General features: G+C 39.0%; 1 protein-coding gene across 1 annotated transcript in view; it reads right to left on the reverse strand.

Moving 5' to 3' along the window:
* Positions 1–8,015: 8,015 nt before the first annotated feature.
* LOC110284022 (zinc finger protein 883-like) overlaps positions 8,016–11,364 on the reverse strand; it is a 15,911-nt gene continuing 12,562 nt past the window's right edge. The window contains 2 exon segments of the mRNA XM_029471068.1: positions 8,016–9,436; positions 9,438–10,976. Coding sequence (XP_029326928.1) covers positions 9,301–9,436; positions 9,438–10,976 — 1,675 coding nt within the window. The 3' untranslated portion in view covers positions 8,016–9,300.

Raw genomic sequence — 11,364 nt, forward strand, 5'->3', positions numbered from 1 at the left:
AAACTGTATATGACAGCCTTTCCTCATTACATTTTCCTTAAAACTCATGAAAAAAAAATACATACTGGAGAAAAGGTCTATATTTGTAAGAACTGTGTAAACCTTCCTATACATAATAAAGAGCTAGAAAGAAGGCTTCTATACATCAGCAGCAGTGTGGGATGTCTTCAGGTCATGTTCACAGTTAGTACAAGACTCGCCAGAGAAATCCTATAAACATAATATCTAAAAACATTACTTCCATTTACCTTCACAGGTGCCAGTGGGATGACACTGGAGCGAAATTGCATAGTGTATACATGTATATGGGAAACTATCTCAAGTCACTATCACACATAGGAGAGCCATTCTAACCAATCACCTTCAAATACACAGATTTTTCCCCTAAGACTGGAGAGAAAAAAAAAATTATGTATTTAAGCCATAAGGGCAAGCCTTGAGTGACTGTAATTCTAATTGCTAACATGAAAATACACTGAAGGATAAATTTAGATGCACAAAATGTACAGATCTCAACATACTGCAGTATTTTTGAGCTCACGAACATTCATAGTAGGTATATTTTTATGAGTGTAAAGCATGTCAAATTGCTGTGGTCAGCTTGCTTTCATTCACAAATATGAAGGATAATGTGTATATACTCTCTCTATATATATGTATACACACACACACACACACTCTGGAGAAAAGGTCTACATTTGTAAGAACTGTGCAAACCTCATACACACACCACATGCATACATACATTTAGCCCAAAAGTTCAAATGCACACAAGCTCAAATTTGTCAGTTGGAAAACCAAGAAAGGTGGATTGGGTTTTTAACTTATTTTTTTTTTTATCTATCCTATGTTTGTTTTAGTTATTTTGTCTGCATACATAACTGTGCTCTACATCATGCAATGCCAAAGGAGACCAGCAGAGAGCATTGGGTCTATTGATTGTTGTGAGCCACCATATATGGAGGCTGGGACTTAAGTCTGGGACTTCTGGAAGAGCAGCGGTGAGTAGATTTTGTTTTTGTTTAAAGGCAGGGTTTCTCTGTGTAGCCCCGGCTGTCCTAGAACTCGCAGTGGTCTTCCTGCCTTTGCCTTCAGAATGCTGAGATTAAAGGTATATGCCACCACCTCTCGTGTGCTCGTAACTGCTGATCAATCTCCAGCTCTCCACATTTTTGCTTTTATTAAAATATAATTACATCACTACCCCTCCCACATTCACCCCCCCGCTACTTCCACCCAAAGTCTTTCATTATTATTTCACTGTTGTTACAGGTATATATAAATGAATAAAACACGTAAATACAATTTGCTGAGTCTCTGCAGTGTTTCCTGCATGTATATGTGTCTAGGGCTTCTGCCTTCCAGGTACTGAAACAAAAGGCATATGACAGCATGCTCATCCACCCCTACATCAAGAATTTTAAAACACACACACAATTTAAATACAAAGATTAAAATTGAGTGGAAAAATAGTCCACAGAATATGAGAAAAATCTTTGCTAATTATAAAAACGTGACTGAGTTGACCATGGATTAATATGTTAAAAACTTTAAGAAAGAGTAATAATAAACCAAATAATCAATATTAGACTGAACTTGTTGCTATGACTGAATCCGGTGCAGGAGCTACTATAGCTACAGAATCCACCGGTCACTGGATGGCTAAAACCAGGTGAATAGACCTCTACCAGGAAAACTACAAAAGGTGTGCTGGTGGGCAGTTTATCCAGTAATTTCATAGCAACTGCTGCTGGGACGAACATCACCATCTGAACAGGAAATTGAGAAACTGTGAACTAAGCACAAACTCTAAAACAATGCTCCAAGGGTATCACAAAGCCACAGGCCAGAAGGTGAAATCCCATCAACTGGAGACACAGTTTGTCTCTGCCATTCCCAGCTCAGTTAATGGACTTGAGTACTACAGCAAGAAAACAAACAGAAATGGAACTAGGAATATGTAAAAGGCATTATTTGCCTTGATTAATCTGGTCTCATTTCAGGTATACAGGAATGGTTCAACAGGCTTGAATCAGTAAATGTGTTATATAAATAAGCCCAAATATGTAAATCATATGATTAGGATATACAAAAGGCCTTTGACAAAATCCTAAGCCCTTTTATAATAAAGTCCTTGGGGGATACTAGAAAGGGGTGGAACATATCTCAATAGGTATATATGAAAAATCTATAGCACCATTATGCTAAGTGGCAAAAACTCACAATGCATTTCAAGTAAAATTATGAACAAGACTAAGAAGTTAACTGTCATCAATACTATTTAATATAATGTTTGAAGTCATGGCTAAAGTAAAGGGATAACTAAGAATGGAAGAGGTCAAAGTATCCCTATTTGGAAATGCTACTATGCTACTGTGAAAGACTCCAAATATGTCACCAGAAAACTCCTAGAGCTGATAAGAATTTTCAGCAAAATGGAAGGTTACAAAATTAACACACTAAAATCAGCAGCCTCCGTATTTATCAAAACAAATAAACAAACCTTGGGATAAATCTAATTAAGAAATTAAAGACCTATAGAATAAAACTATTTAAATACTGAAGAAATTGAAAACACCAGAAGATGCAAAGCCCTTTCGTGCTAATGAATAAGAATTAGTCCTGTGAAAATGACCTTTCTACCAAAAGTATTCTACATGTCTAGTGCAACTCCCATCAAGATTCTAATGCAGTTCTTCACAGAAGCAGAGAAAATGTGTCTTAAGATTCACATGGAAGCATAAGGCCCAGGAAAACCAATGAAGAAGAAACAACAAGAAAAAGATGCTGAACAATAAAAACACAATTGGAAGTATCACTACTCCTGACTTCAAGCTATACTCTGGAACAATAGTAATAGTAATGATTTTCAAAAGGGCCAAGGTAGTAGAACAACAACCTATACTGATCCCTGGAATACAATTGAAGATCCAGATAGAGGTTCAAACAGCTACAGTTATTTGACTTTTACAAGACAAAAATACATACTGGGCAAAAGACAGAAAATGGTACTTGGAAACCTGAATGTCTACAAGTGCAAAAATGAAAGGTGACTCCTATCACTCTGTTTTTAAAAAAATCAATTCCAAATGGATCAAAGAGTTCAGTGTTAGACCTGAAACTCTGAAGCTACTAGAAGATAAAGTAGGGAGTACATTCAAATACACAGGCGCAGATAAGGACGCTCTGAATAGGAGTCCAGTAGCTCAGGAATAAGGCCAACAATCAACTGCCGCCATGGTGTGGAACTTAAAAACTTTTATCCTGCACATAATCTGTCAATCAAGCAGTCTACAGAACGGGAGAAAACTCTCTACCAGCTATATCTAATAGGAGATTCCTGCAGAGAATACATTAAGTACTACAAAACTCCAAACACATGGAAAACGACCCCATTAAAAATGGCGTATGCAATGAAAGTTTTCAAAGATGAAAAAAATCAGTAAGAAAATTATAAAAAAGTGTGTAATGAAAATTTGATCAACTTCATTTCTTCATCTTACACCTGTCAGAATGGCCAAGACTAAGAAAACAAATAATAAATGCTGATTAAAAAACAAACTGCCGGGCAGTGGTGGCGCACGCCTTTAATCCCGGCACTTGGGAGGCAGAGGCAGGCAGATTTCTGAGTTCAAGGCCAGCCTGGTCTACAGAGTGAGTTCCAGGACAGCCAGGGCTACCCAGAGAAACCCTGTCTTGAAAAACCAAACCAAACCAAACCAAACCAAACCAAACCAAACCAAACCAAACCAAACCAAACCAGGAAAATAGTAACCTTGACCTAATGTTGATTAGTTCAGCCATGATGGACATTAGTGTAGAGGTTCTTTTAAAAATAATTTAAAAATAGAACTGCCACATGTCCTGACAATACTATTCCTGTGCACATACCCTAAGAGATAGATACTTGTACTTATGCACTCAAGGAAGTGCAATTAAAAACTGTCAATTGTTGGGTAGATAGTGAAAACTTGGTACTTATATATACGGTGGAATCTCATTCATAGGTAAAGAATGAAATTATGAAATTGGAAAGAGACTTAGAACTGAGTGAAGTAACCCAGACAGACTCAGTAACCAGACAGACTCAGAAAGACAAACACCTAACGTCCTCCCTTTTATGCAGCTCCTACTCATACAGTTTTTAAAAAAGATTTATTTTATGTATATCATAGTTTTTAAAAAAGATTTATTTTATGTATATGAACACATTGTAGCTATCTACAGACACACCAAAAGAGGGCATCGGATCCCATTACAGATGGTTGTGAGCCACCATGCGGTTGCTGGGAATTGAACTCAGGACCTCTGGAAGAACAGGCAGTGCTCTTAACCACTGAGCCATCTCTCCAGCCCCTACTCATACATTTTTATAGCAGTGTACTTGACATTGTATGCTATAAGGGTCAGGCAAATAGAAGGGGGTCACTCAAGTGTGCAACCTATCACATATGAAACTGAAAGAGAAGAAATAATGAAGGTAAAAATGTGTAACAGGGAAATGGTAGAATAGGGATAAATAGGGGGAAGAAATAACCAAATACAAGCATATATGAAAATCCATCTAGAAAATTATAAACTTATTTCAAATATAAATTTTAGAGTATGAATGGAACCACCCTCAGTGGATGAATAGTATTCCTACAAGAAGCCATGGGTTACTTAGTGAAAATCCAAGTGCCAAGTGCAGGACATGCCACAGAGATCCCCTGCCAAATACAATCTGTTACTATTGCTCTTGGTTGCTTAGCAGAGCAAACTGTTAAGACCCTATTGCTGAAGTTACTGCACATTTTTTTTTTTTTTTTTTTTTTTTTTTTTTGCCACAGGGCACAGAGAAATCAAGCTGGAACTGAAAGATGGATACCTACTGGCTAGCCTTCATCATGCCAGAAGCAGTTATGTAGGCTGAAAGGGAAGAAATATGAGCAGTCTTACCTAAGTATATGTCTGGTGAACTATAATAATGACCTACCAGGCAACATGTACCTTAATAATAAAATAGTGGAATAAATATTGCAGGGCTGAACAACCCATTTCTGACTGCATTAGAGGCCATTTCCACAGGAGGAAACTCATTCCAGCCCCCCCCCCCACCTTCTCTCTTACTTCTCAGTATTTTTAATAACAAAATAAAATATAGTAAGATAAAAGAACTCTAAGAGAAGGTACAAGAATCAGAGACCCACCTGTCAGACCCTCAGGAGTCCCATAAAACACTAAACTGAAAGCTATAATGTATATATATGCAGAGACCTTGGTGCAGACTGGCTCAGACCCTATGCTCGTTGCTTCAGTTTCTGTGAACTCCTATGAGCTTTGCTTAATTGATTCAGAGGGCCTTGTTCTCCTTACTCCCTCCATCCTCTGGCTTCTACACTCTTCCTGCGAGCTCTGAGGGAGAGGGACTGATGGAGATATCTCATTTAGATGCTCTCCACATAATATCTTGCTGTGGATCTCTCTCTATTTGTGCCCATGTGCTGTGGGAAGAGGCCTATCTGATGATGGCTACATAAGGCACCAATCTATGAATATAGCAGAATATCATTTTATCAATAGTTTTTTTTTTTTTTTTTAGACCAGTAGTATTTGATTTTACCCTAGGTCTCTGGGATATCTAGTCTCTGGTTCTTGGTCACCCAATATTGAATATAGATTCCATGTCATGGAAAAGATTTTAAATCAAACAGCATTGGTTATTCCTATAAGCTTTGTGCTACCATTGCTCTAGCATATTTTGCAGACAAGACAGATTGTAGATCAAATGGTTTGTGGCAGGTTGGTATTTACATTTCTCTTTTGGTAGCCTGCAAAGTACTTTTTCATACCAAAGACACTAGATGTAGTGAGAGTTCTATCTAGGCACCAGCTCTACCTCTTCATGTTCAATGAGTTGTATGGATGGTGTTTTAAGCAAGGGGCCTTGCTGTCAGTTTTCATACAACAGCCTATTGTCTTGGCAACATCCTGGGATTTTTTAAAAAAGATTTATTTATTTATTTTATGTATATGAGTACACTGTAGCTATATAGGTGGCTGTGAGCCTTCATGTGGTTATTGGGTATTGAATTTAGGATCTCTGATCACTCTGGTCAACCCCGCTCGCTCTGGCCCAAAGATTTTATTTATTATTTTAAATAGGTACACTGTAGCTGTCTTCAGACACCCCAGAAGAAGGCGTCAGATTTCATTGTGACTCACATTGTGAGTAACCTGTGGTTGCTGGGATTTGAACTCAGGACTTTCAGAAGAGCAGTCAGTGCTCTTATGCGCTGAGCCATCTCACCAGCCCCATCCTGGGATTTCTATGGGATCCCTTTGGCCAACAACTCAATTGGATGTGTCCTTATACTGGAAGCATTGTTTGCTGACAAGAGATGCATACCTAGTTCTTCAAACCCAGTTTAAAAGCCCGTGGCTGGTGAGGCCATAGGTCCTGGGGGAGGGGGACGTACTACTATATTTACATGGTCACCTCGTCAAACCATCTTGTAAGCACTCACAACCAGAGATTAATGTTCTACACACTCTTCATCAGAGATGGTAGAAACCCATACCTGACCAAGTGCCATGAATAAGTAAAGGTAGAGTGTTGATTCCTAAATGGGTCCTTCCCTTCCAGGACCAGAGAATAGTGCAGAAGAGGGGGTAGAATAAGGACAAAGGATTAAAAAAGTGGAGCAAAAACATGTAAAAACTTGCTGAGCATAGTGGAATATGCCTTTAGTCCCAGCACAGGAGGCAGAGGTAGGCAGAACTCTGAGTTAGCAGACAGCCTGGTTTACATAGCTAGTTCTAGACATCTAGGGCTACATGACAATGAAAAAAATGATGTGTGTTGTGTATGCTAAGAACTCACTGCACCTATGGTAACCTGTACCAGATTGGGCCAATTCAATCATGAATAGGGGAAAGAAATGTGAATCTCCACATATCCAGTAGGGAGCTATGCTGTGGTAAATCTCCAACCCAAATATGCCCGGCAATGAAACCAGAACTCAGTTAACATGAATACATGCTGTGTGCCTAGATTGGGCAGACCTGCCACTACACTACCATCTTCCACATCTATGAGACCCCTTAGAACTTGCGGTTTCTCTAGGCCATGTTTCTTCTGCTCCGCTTTTCTTCTTCTTCCTCCTCCTCTGCATCCTCTCCCTCTTCCATTTTCTCCCCTCTCTACCTTTCCTTTTATCTGCCCAATCATCAGCTCTCCTTTATTTTACAAATTAAGGTGGGAAGCAGGTTTACAGGAGGGCTATCTATCACAACAGAGCTATTGACAGTTCTGGTTGTTGGAGAGAAACAGTCATCTTTCCAGTGGTAGAGGCTCAGACAATTTGCTCTCCAGAAGATCATTTCTAATCTATGCTTGAGCAAGAAACTTGAGTTGGACTAAACTGGGGCACACATAAGACATGGGAAAAAAAGGTGACTTGTTAAGGATCTCAGCTAGAGAGGGTGGGAGATGAAAAGGAATATGAGAGAGAAAAGGAATTAATTATGTAAGTGTTTAAAACTGTCAGAAAAATTAAGAGCAAGAAGGGACTGGAGACGTGGCTCAGCAGTTAAGATTTCTTGCTAGTGTTCAGAGTGGACTTTAGTTCCCAGCACCTATTTCAGCTGTTTGACAACAATCTATAACTCCAACTCCAAGGATCTGAGAATTGTGGCCTCCACAGGCACCCATATGAAGGTCAGTTTAAACATATACACTCACCAATAACAATTTTTTAAATTATGCCCCCCCCCCAAAAAAAAAAACAACCCTGCAAAACACACAGCCAAACATTGGCTTGTGCATTTTAGTCCTGGCCATTGAAAATCAGAGGCAGGTGAATCTGTGTGTTTGAGGCCAGGCTGTACATAGTACCTGGACAGCCAGAGCTACACTGTGAGACCCTTAAACAAACAAACAAACCAAGGAAGCAAACAAAAATAAAACCAAACCAAACCAAAGCAAACCAACCCCCCTGTAAAACACACATACAAAAATCTCATATGAGGTGGTAGTGTAAGTTTTAATTCCAACTCTTTGGAGGCAAAGGCAGGAACTATGTAAGCTCTAGGCCAGCCAAGCATACATAGTAATATCCTATCTACAAACAAAAAAGAAACAAAACACCTATTAGAACGCATACACTAAAAAGCACAAAATATAAAATCTATACAAATGCCAGAAACATTCCATTTTTCACATAAATGTAAGGAAATAGCAAAGGGATTAATATTTTTTAAAAATGACATGTAAGAGCAAGAAAGCACTTTTAAGCAGCTTACAGTTTCACTTTCAAATGAAGCACATTTGCCAACAAATACATTTTATTACAAATGTATCTCCGTTCAATGACTCCAACAGCTCTACAGTAAGGTAGAAAAAGCACTGCCTCACTTCATTAAACAACACCCACCGAACTGTAATTAATTAATCAAGCTTACATCACCTCAATGCAAATGTTTCTTTATATGGATGTGGTTGGATTGCTAGAGACAGTGTCGTGTTAGATTCAGCAGTTCAAGAACCAGGAAATATAGGCAGGCAAAATCATGACATTATTCACCAAGTCTTGTATCAGAAATATAAAAAAAAAAATAATGCAAACTAAAGATCTCATGTAAGAATCAGACAATGATAAAAATGATCATAATTTTACTGTACTCCAGGTTATTTCCAGAAATATCCTGTGCAAATAAATTTGTTGTCTCCACATTTATTATTCTTACAAGATTAGACTACATGATACTTCAGACTTTTTTGAAAAAACAAAACAAAACAACCCACGTTTCTCCTATTTGCTTTGTATACATAATTTTTAAAAAAGACTTATTTATATGTATATGCATCACATGTGTTCTATACCTATAGAGGCCAGAAGAGGGCATCACAGTTCTTGGATTTGGAATTGCAGATGCTTGTAAGCCACACAATGTTGATGCTGAGAGACAAACTCAGGTCCCCCGGCAGAGCAGCATGGGCTCTGAACAGCTGAACCGTCTCTATAGCTTTTTCTTTTCTTCTTGCAAAGAAAATTCTACTTGCTTGTAACTGGCTCATCCCAAACTTCCCATGGGGTGTTCAAATCCACTATATCCATTATAATTCTCTACTCTTTACCATCCCCATCTTGCCCAGTGCTAGAATAAAAGGCACATCCTATCATGCCCAGTGCCATAGGATTTTATCCTATATATGCTTGCGTATCAGGGATACAACTACACTTTTGAAAATTTCAATTGTTCTCCATATGTATATACACTTTAAATAATGGGTCTTTGTGAGCTGTTCTCACATTTCTTTCATGCATATAAGTTGTGCACAGACAAGGCCACCAGATACACTGCTGTAAAATTCTCAGTTCTTTTCTGGTGTGTGTAAAGGAATGTGGAACACATAAAAGCTTCTCGATTCTTACATGTGTAAGGTTTCTCTCCAATGAATTCTTTCATGTTTCACAAGGTAGCTACAATCACTGAATGCTTTCCCACATTTTTTACACACGTAGGGTTTCTCCCCAGTGTGAATTCGTTCATGACGGTAACGGGCGCTCTGATGTGTAAAGGCTTTTCCACAATGCTTACATATATAAGGTTTCTCTCCAGTGTGAGTTCTTTCATGGTTCCGAAGGTATGTGGAACACCTAAATGCTTTTTCACAATATTTACATGCATAGGGTTTCTCTCCAGTATGAGTTCTTTCATGATTGTGACACGCCTTCCGTTGAATGAAGGCTTTCCCACAATGCTTGCATGGATACGGTTTCTCCCCAGTGTGGATCTTTTCATGGCTGATAAGATGACTGGAATGAATGAATGCCTTGCCACACTTTTTACAAACGTACGGTTTCTCTCCAGTATGAATTCTTTCATGACTATACCGGGTACTGGAATGGGTGAAGGCTTTTCCACAATGCTTACATGTGTAAGGTTTCTCTCCAGTGTGAGTCCTTTCATGGTTGCGAAGGCATGTGGACCATGTAAATGCTTTCCCACACTGCTTACACACATAGGGCTTCTCTCCAGTATGAGTTCTTTCATGATTGTAGCAAGCATCACGTTGGATGAAGGATTTGCCACACTGCTTACATGCGTAAGGTTTCTCTCCAGTGTGAATTCTTCCGTGATTGCGAAGGGATGTAGAACAAGTAAATGCTTTCCCACATTGCTTACAGACATAGGGTTTCTCTTCAGTGTGAATGACTTCGTGTCTGTAGCAGGCACTGTGATGACTGAAGGCTTTCCCACAATGCTTACATGTATAAGGTTTCTCTCCAGTGTGAATTCTTTCATGGACAAGAAGGTGTGAGGAACGAACAAAGGCTTTGCCACACTGCTTACACACATAAGGTGTATCTCCACTGTGAATTCTTTCATGTTTCTGGAGGTATGAATAGTGTCTAAATGCTTTTCCACACTGATTACACACATAACATTCCTCTCCCGTATGAATTCTTTCATGGTAGACAAGTTGGCTGAAATGAACAAAGGCTTCCCCACATTGCTTACACATAAATGGTTTCACTCTAGTGTGGAGTTGTTCATACATCTGAAAATAAGCATATCTCTGGATGGCTTTTTCAAACGGATTATATGTACCTTCACTGTCAATTCTCTCATAATTTTGATCAGAAGTGAGAATCCTATAGGCTTCACTAGGCTGTTTCTTTTGATAAACTATCTCTCTAGGACCTTCTAGTATGTGAGAGGGCTCAGAAGTGACATCTGCATAACGTTTCTCATACTGAAAAGCTACATGCACATGTTCCTTATTCTCAGATGGTTCCGCTCCAGTTTCATCTGTGAGATGCACACGCGAAGGGGAGTGAGCACGGATGCCTCTTGCACACACATTGCTTTCATACACTGCTGTTGCAGAAGGCATGCCCTTGTTAACAACATATTCTGGAATTCGGCGATGGGCTTCTCCATACTGAAAACTATTTTCATATTTACAATCTCTCCCAATCATCTGAGTTCTGCAAAAAATGAAAAGAGCATAACTAATATTTTATGATTAGCTAAGAGAAGTACCAGGGGCTAGGAGCTGTGGCTCACTTCCGTTAACTCCTGTTAATAAAGTATTTAGGAGGCAGCAGTAGAGTGACACCAGCTTTGAGGCCCACATAGAAAGAGTCTGTACTAAGTGTAGTGTTTACTCTTATAAGGATTTTTTTCCCCAGGAGTTTGGACCTTTGTGGGCTCCTCATGCTCCACTGCAATACATGCACCAATTCCTATAGAGGTAATGCTAATGAGATGCCATGGGCTATGTAAAACTAACTAACTAACTGAGAAAGAAAGAAAGAGAGAGAGAGAGAGAGAGAGAGAGAGAGAGAGAGAGAGAGAGAGAGAGAAGGAAAGAAA

Source organism: Mus caroli, chromosome 17 (genome assembly GCF_900094665.2).
Source record: "Mus caroli chromosome 17, CAROLI_EIJ_v1.1, whole genome shotgun sequence".
Lineage (NCBI taxonomy): Eukaryota > Metazoa > Chordata > Mammalia > Rodentia > Muridae > Mus > Mus caroli.